The sequence below is a fragment of the Lithobates pipiens genome, unplaced genomic scaffold (assembly GCF_037356315.1).
Source record: "Lithobates pipiens isolate NorthernLeopardFrog02 unplaced genomic scaffold, aLitPip1_a1.2 Scaffold_18, whole genome shotgun sequence".
NCBI lineage: Eukaryota > Metazoa > Chordata > Amphibia > Anura > Ranidae > Lithobates > Lithobates pipiens.
In genome coordinates, this window is record NW_027507758.1 from 579,543,240 (window position 1) to 579,551,682 (window position 8,443).

Here is an 8,443-nt window from a genome sequence, read left to right on the forward strand (position 1 = left end):
ATTCCAAGGAGTAGCACGCAAAATCTCATGAGAAGACATCCAAGTTTATTTCAGTAGAGTCTTCTCATGAAATCTGGACTTGTCTGTTCTCCAAGATCTACCTGAAAGGAGTGTCATGTCACCTGTGCCAAGACACCAACATTTTTAAAATATCTTCTCTCTACAGGAACCATTGGGAAATAGTATCAACCATGAATTATTACAGCTAGATGTAGGCCGAAACTAATAGATTATAAAATCGATTAATCGGGCAGTATCAATGGGGCTAAAAAAAATAATTAAAAAATTAGCCCTTCATAGTACAAAGAGCAAATAATTGCTACTGTAAATATTACTTTCACTATTCCGCAAAAAAAAACTCCAAAAAAAAAACACCCAGACACACAACCCCTTACAGTAGCGATTATTTGCTCTTTGTACTATAAAGGCTTTTTTTTTTTTTACCTCGATTATGTTAGTAAACATCTTACACCTGGATCACATCTATGTGTTTAGTGCTTTTTGCAGAACCCCACTAGTTTAACATGGTTTCCTACGCTTTTTTCAGCTGCTGCATATTTGAAAAGGGTCAAGGACATTTTTCAACACAAAATTGTGCTTTTTTGGTTCAATAGACTTCAATGGAGAAGCTGAAGAAAAGTATGTAATGCATTTCTGCAGCAATTTGTGTTTTTTAATCTGTTCAACAAATTGGCCAAAAAAAAAAAAAGCACTGCAGAAACAGATCAAAAACAAACTGCATAGGTGTGTACCGAGCCAAATGCTGGCCACACGGATCAATTTTCACACAAGAATATTCGTATGAAAAATCTTTTTACATTCACTGAATGAAAGAATTTGGTTTGAAAATATAATTTGCTTTGAACATTCTGTTTTAAAATGAATGTAATTTCTGAACGAAAATCAAACCATCTGAAAATTCCTTTGACCAAGAAGTTTACCATTTCAAAATGTTCCCATCACTATGGTTAAAAAAGGAACGAAGGCATTGTTTTTGTATGGCGGGCATATAATATATTCCAGTTCTGTTTGAAAAGCTGCAAAACAGTAACTTTTTTTTTCTTAAAAAAAAAAATTGATCTCCGAGTCTGATGATATTTACCAGATTCAACCTCTAATACATATATTTTCTGTGTTATTTTCAGAGTGGATTAGAAATTTTGTTACCTGACCATGTAGTTGGTTATTTAGATTTACCACTGCATAGAGATATTTAAGAATAAAATTGCTTCTTTTTAAATTTTACATATTAACTAAAATTATACACCACACTTCAAAGGTTATTTACTGATTAACTGAAAAAAAAAAAAAAAAAAAAAAAAAAAAAATCGACCAACTAATAAATTATGAAAATAATCGTTAGTTACAGCCCTAGTGAGATGCATAGTCCTTACAAGAAAAAAAACCAAAAAAAAAAACCCTTAAGGTTTGCTTAAAGTGGGAGTAAACCCACTGACTATTTTTTATTTATTTTTTTGTTTACACCTGCAAGGGAAAAGGCATAATGAGCTAGTATGCACCTCATACTAGCTCATTATGAAATACTTGCCTCAGAACGAGGCGCTGGCATCTCACTCGGTCCATGCCGGGGGAGCCGGCATGATCCCTCAGCGTGTCTATTGGAATGTTGTCACTCCCGCGCATGTGAGTTTTCTTCCCGGCAAAGTCTGGCGTCTGCCGGACTTTCAGCCGAGAATCCCCTGTGCGCATGTGCCGCTCAAGTCAGCGGCTCATTGGGAGGGGAATATCTCCTAAATCCAACAGGTTTAGGAGATATTCTTTTTACCTACAGGTAAGCCTTATTATAGACTTACCTGTAGGTTAAAGTAAAAAAATTGACTATACAACCGCTTTAAAGAAGAACTCCAAGATAGATTTTTTACAACAAAAGGTTTTTCTCCTCATGCCAAGTCCATACTCGCCTACATTTTAAAAAAATTGCTGCTATGCAAGAAATCAGAACCTGCACAAATTGTTGGCGCTATATAAATCCTGTATAATTGCTGGTGGAATGCTTTACAGGCTCCCGTGACAATAATGCACATTTTTTTATCTGCAAAAAATTGTGAATTTTTTGTAAAAAAGTGAACTTATCATTTAAAGTGATACATGTTAAACTTACTTGCTCTGTGCAGTTGCTTTTGCACAAAGCAGCCCAGATCCTCCTTCTCAGGTCCCTGGCTGGAGCTCCTGGCCTCTTCCTCCTATTGAATGCCCCCACAGCAAGCAGCTTGCTATGGGGGCACCAAAGCCTAGCTGCAGCTTCATGTATCCGTTAAGACATGGAGCCACAGTTGGCCCCGCCCCTCTCCCAATTGGCTAACTGGGTTTGATTGACAGCAGCAGGAGCCAATGGCGCCGCTGCTGTGTCACAGCTAATCAGGAGGGGGAGTTGGATGTCCAATGCACTCGTGGACATCGCTGGATAGAGATGGGCTCAGGTAAGTATTAGAGGGGCTGCTGTACATTGAAGGTCTTTTATCTTAATGCACATGTAAATGCTCGGTACTGGCGCCGATACTAGTCTCGATGCAACCCGATTGGATAAATATAGATTCACAGTTTGAGGGTTTCGATTCTTTTGATACTCAAATAACTAGCTTGTTAAAAAGCTATCAGGTACCACGCGTAGCCAACATCACCAAGAATCTAAGCCTTGCCAACTAACTTCTAAGCATCATTTTCAGTTTTATAAAGTCAGCACTCCACCTGGAACCTTTGTAGCAAGATGAAAATTAAAGAGACCAAGTAAAGCGTATCCAAGACCAGAAACAAAAGTATATCACTGTATATTGCAGCTCACTAGTCCTTAGATGTGGTGGCTGCATTAGCGTTCACTTTTCAGGCTAAGAACATTTCAGCAAGCAAAGAAAATACTCGTTGACCTTTGCAAAAATGCAGCATCCATATTACTTTCTGTGAGCTTATAAGAAATCACAAAGTAACAAATTCTTGTGCAAACAATTAGTTCAATAAACCCACTATGTATTAAAGACAAAGGCAGACATTTTTAAAGTCCAGCCTATGTGACATCCACGACTAGATAGACACAGTGAAGAAACAGGCATAGCTACGAAGGGAAAGGAACAGTGTTAGTTGCAGGATCTCCATCAGATGAAAATAGGGGGGAGGGGGGGGGGGGAGAATTGAAAATAAAAAGAAATGCAGCCATCACATCAAATGACTTGTAAGCATCAATATATTAAATTTCTTCTAGCATTTAGCAAACTGTTGTCATTCTAGAACTACCTGAATAAGGGCATTCATGGCAGGATTTCCATGTATTATTTAAATGAAAACTGAAGATTTGAAAAGGACTGAAAGTGACCTGAAATGATCAGCTTAAAGATTAGAGGTTTGTGTATACATCAGTGTAAAATCCCTCACCAATATCATCAATGTAGTCATACTCACAGCTCGGATTGCCTCCTCCAGAGTAGGGAACTTGCCCTGCACCATCACTGTACTCCCCCCAGAATTTTTCTTGGAACTCTTCCCGCTATTCTGCTGCTGCTTCTTGTTCTGCTGGGGCTCAGAGCTGTTGATGCTGCTGTTGGGGGGGACCTGCTCCTTGTTCTGCTTCTTCATGATCTTCTCAAAACCCAACTCATACACCGACGACTTAATGGGAACTGCGAAGAACAGAAAGAACAGGCTGTCATCTAAGTAGTATGTTAGCCAGAAAAATGCTCTGGAGGGCGGTTATTGCGCTATACCCTTTATCCCAAATTACACAAGATGTCTGAGCAGAAATAGCAGCTGAAAAGACTGAAGGTGAAAAGTCAAAGGCAGGACCTAGTTATCGGCAGCACCTAGTTATCGGCAGCACCTAGTTATCGGCAGCACCTAGTTATCGGCAGCACCTAGTTATCGGCAGCACCTAGTTATCGGCAGGCAAAGCAGGACAGGGGACAATAAGCTGTAGTTAAAGAGAAAGCTTCCAGTAAGCCCGACTATCAAAAATATAGGAGTCATGTTCTACTCCTGTTTGATTAGAAGGTTAGGATTCTTTAAAGTCACTACAAACAGCAACAATATAGTTTTAAATCACATAACCTGGCAGGTTTTAGTTTGGCAAGTCAAATCAATGAAACATTTATTCTGAATGTACATCAGTTGAAATAAAACATGGGCCCACCTTGAAAGCTGACCCCAGGTCCATAGAGTAGGCACACCTATGTGGATCATATAATCTGGCTCTAGGTGCATAGAGAAGGTAATGTGATAGACTCACCCGGAACAGAAGCTTTTGGGGGGGGGGTGACTGAATGCTAGCCTCTGGCCTACAGATTATGGGCCCTGGGTTTTAAGGGAACACTACTCTTTCTGAGGTGTATGCCTTGGGACCCTTGAAGCAATGTTACTTTGTATTCAAGACCATGTACCCTCCAGGGCACACAGACTCTGGGAAACCTATATAGGGCCTATATGCCATATTAGAAATATTTACTGCTTCACACTATTACGGCTCATATCAAATGCTGATGTCATCAGCCAGCCACCTGTCTTGGATAGTCTGCTATAATGTGTATTGTAGTGAGCTAGGAGACAAGGCTAGCACCTGAAAGGTCATCTCTCCGAGTCACCTAAACTGGTTAAATGATTAGTTAATTAGCTCTTGTTAATTAGGTTTCTGGTTACAGTTGGTATTGTCATCCTGGAGGTATACATTTGTGAGATATCAAATAAATCAGTTCATGCTCAGCAGCCAAAACGAGTACCATCTAGTTATTGGTAACTGGTTGGAAGATCTGATATCTATAGTCAGATTGGAAGGAAGCGGTATAGGACGAAAGCACTCAAGCAGAGTGTGGGACGTTTTGTTACAGGTGCCTCTATGTATATCTTGTAAGCTGGCCCCAGGTCCAAGCATTCCATGTTAGCTGGCACAGGTTCCATATAGGTATACTTTGTTAGCGGACCCCAGGCTCATATCATTTAAGGTGGCTCAAGTCCTCAGAGCAGACACCGCTAGGTATGCCATTTTAAATAGATCAAGTAGCTCTAGGTGCACCATGTAATTTGACCCCAGGCCTATACAGCAGGCCCCCTTAGGTGTGCCATGTAAGCTGACCACAGGTCCACAATATACACTGACTCCAGGTCCAAAAATCAGGTACCCCTAGATTATGCAAGATGGTCCTAGAGATGCTGTGTTAAAAGATCAGGTACCTCCTATGTATATCATACAAGATGGACGTGGGTCCTTAGAGCAGACAGCTTTGGATATGCAGTGTTAATAGATCGAGTACCCCTAGGTATCTCTCCAGATGCACACGCAATCAAGAGCTCTCAAACAGAAATATTAACCACAACATCTGCAGCTGATATATGGTCTGCCTCCTCCTGCCATTTCCTATTAGCAACTGCTTACGGTCAGTCACTGGTAGTGTAGAGGGCAGGAAATTCAGAAGTGCTCTACTGACATGCTGGAATTTGTATTACAAAAGGGACATAAGAGCTGTCTCCAAAATTATTTGATTAGAACTACACAGTGAACTTGCAGCAAGATTAATCTTCCCTTAACATGCTGGGATCGCACGTTCACAGGGCAGCAAGGTAAATCTTTTCCTGACATGCTGGGGCTGGTAATGTGCAAGGTGTGAGAAGAGCAATGCACATGGTAGTAAGGTCTATCCATTCCTCACAGGCTGCCACTGATAAGGCAGCAAGGTGCTGGGTCGGCAGCGTACAGGGCAGCAAGCTGCTGAGTCGGTAGTGTATAGGGCAGCAAGGTGTGAGAAGTGTCATACCACCAGCAGTGATGGCGGACAGGGTCGGAGGGACATTGCTCTCCCCCAGCGCTCTCCTCTTCTCTCCGCTTTTCTTGCTCTTTGCCCCCACCACCTTCCACTTGCCATCCGCAATAGCTGCCATGTCTGCTCGCTTTGAGTTCTCCGGCCCAGCGTCACCTCCGGTAACCTATTGCCCCGCCTCTTCCGGGGAATCCTGTGACGTGCGACAGTACCATAGGCTGACTTCTGACGTGGCGCATGCGTACTGTGTCCGGTAAGACTCCGCCACGTCTATGTTCCGTTACAACGTCACAAGACAGGCAGTCTGGCAGATCAAGTGGTGGGGGTAGAGAGCGGGGGTAGAGCGTTATAGGATGGCTGTAGGCTATACACCAGCTTAACTGGAGACCACGTGATATTGGTGACCAATCACACACCTGACTGACCACCTGAGCTGTCAGTCAAATTCCAACCTGACTGACAGACTGTACTGCGCAGCACACACCATGCTGACTGACCACATGTCTTTACCACCACACAAACCTAACTGACCACCTGTCCCACCCACCACACAAACCTAACTGACCACCTGTCCCACCCACCACACAAGCCTAACTGACCACCTGTCCCACCCACCACACAAGCCTAACTGACCACCTGTCCCACCCACCACACAAGCCTAACTGACCACCTGTCCCACCCACCACACAAGCCTAACTAACCACCTGTCCCACCCACCACACAAACCTAAGGCCCCTTTCACACTGGGACGTTGCGGCCATCGGTGGTAAAGCGCCGCTATTTTTAGTGGCGCTTTACCGTCATTTTAGAGGTGGTCTGCGGGGTGGTTTTAGCCCCTGCTAGCGGCCGGAAAAGGGTTAAAACCGCCCGCAAAGTGCCGCTGCAGCGGCACCTTGCTGGCGGTATAGCCGCGCTGTCCCGTTGATTTCAATGGGTAGGAGCGGTTTAGGAGTGGTGAATACACCACTCCTTTCACCGCTCCAAAGATGCGGCTAGCAGGACTTTTTTCACCATCCTGCAAGCGCCCCGCTCCAGTGTGAAAGCCCTCCGGCTTCGACACTGGAGTGAAAGGGACCGTTTTTTTCAGGCGCTATACAGGCACTATTTTTAGCGCTGTAGCGCCTGAAAACTGCCCCAGTGTGAAAGGGCCATAACTGACCACCTGTCCCACCCACCACACAAACCTAACTGACCACCTGTCCCTCCCACAACACAAACATAACTGACCACCTGTCCCACCCACCACACAAACCTAACTGACCACCTATCCTTGCCACCACACAAACCTAACTGACCACCTGTCCCTCCCACCACACAACCCTAACTGACCACCTATCCTTGCCACCACACAAACCTAACTAACCACCTGTCCCACCCACCACACAAACCTAACTGACCACCTGTCCCTCCCACCACACAAACCTAACTGACCACCTGTCCCTCCCACCACACAAACCTAACTGCCCACTTGTCCCACCCACCATACAAACCTAACTGACCACCTGTCCCTCCCACAACACAAACCTAACTGACCACCTGTCCCACCCACCACACAAACCTAACTGACCACCTGTCCCACCCACCACACAAGCCTAACTGACCACCTGTCCCACCGACCACACAAGCCTAACTGACCACCTGTCCCACCCGCCACACAAGCCTAACTGACCACCTGTCCCTCCCACCACACAAACCTAACTGACCACCTGTCCCACCCACCACACAAACCTAAGGCCCCTTTCACACTGGGACGGTGCGGCCGTTGGTGGTAAAGCGCCACTATTTTTAGTGGCGCTTTACCATCGTTTTGAGCGGCGGTCTGCGGCCGCTAGCGGGGTGGTTTTAACCGAAAAAAGGGTTAAAACCGCCCGCAAAGTGCTGCTGCAGCGGCGCCTTGGCGGCGGTATAGCCGCGCTGCCCCATTGATTTCAATGGGTAGGAGCGGTTTGGGAGTGGTGAATACACCGCTCCTTTCACCGCTCCAAAGATGTGGCTAGCAGGACTTTTTTCACCGTCCTGCTAGCGCCCCGCTCCAGTGTGAAAGCCCTCCGGCTTCCACACTGGAGTGAAAGGGGCCGTTTTTATCAGGCGCTATACAGGCACTATTTTTAGTGCTGTAGCGCCTGAAAACTGCCCCAGTGTGAAAGGGCCCTAACTGACCACCTTTCCCACCCACCACACAAGCCTAACTGACCACCTGTCCCTCCCACCACACAAACCTAACTGCCCACCTGTCCTTCCCACCACACAAACCTAACTGACCACCTGTCCCACCCACCACACAAACTGACTGTCAGAAACCATGAATCAGACCGAGACAGAAGTACAATTAAATCACACTTATTTATTAAATAAAAATAAAAAGGTAAATAGAGAAAGTGCAGTCAAAGCATAGCCAGAGTCCAGTAACCGGATCGAGTAGTCAGCCAGGCCAGAGTTCAATAACCAGATTGGATAATCAGCCATGCCAGAAGTCTGGGATCCAAGTGGAGCAACAGCAAGCCGGGTAAGGAGCCAGAAGGGATGTTAGCAAGCCAGTCTTTAACCAGAACCGCAGGAGATGTTTTTTTGTGATGTGACCAAGGCGAAGGCAGAGATGAAGTGATCTGAACAGCTTTAAGTAGGCAGACGGGCATGATCAGGAACAGCTGGTAACTGTGGAGAGAGATGAGAGATGGCAATTAGCC

General features: G+C 45.1%; 1 protein-coding gene across 1 annotated transcript in view; it reads right to left on the reverse strand.

The window, feature by feature from the left end:
- TMEM214 (transmembrane protein 214) overlaps positions 1-5,930 on the reverse strand; it is a 54,550-nt gene extending 48,620 nt beyond the window's left edge. The window contains exons 1-2 of the mRNA XM_077489100.1: positions 5,754-5,930; positions 3,415-3,632 (exon numbers count right to left, since the gene is read on the reverse strand). Coding sequence (XP_077345226.1) covers positions 3,415-3,632; positions 5,754-5,877 — 342 coding nt within the window. The 5' untranslated portion in view covers positions 5,878-5,930. The remainder of the gene's footprint in view (positions 1-3,414; positions 3,633-5,753) is intronic.
- Between the last annotated feature and the right edge of the window lie 2,513 nt (positions 5,931-8,443).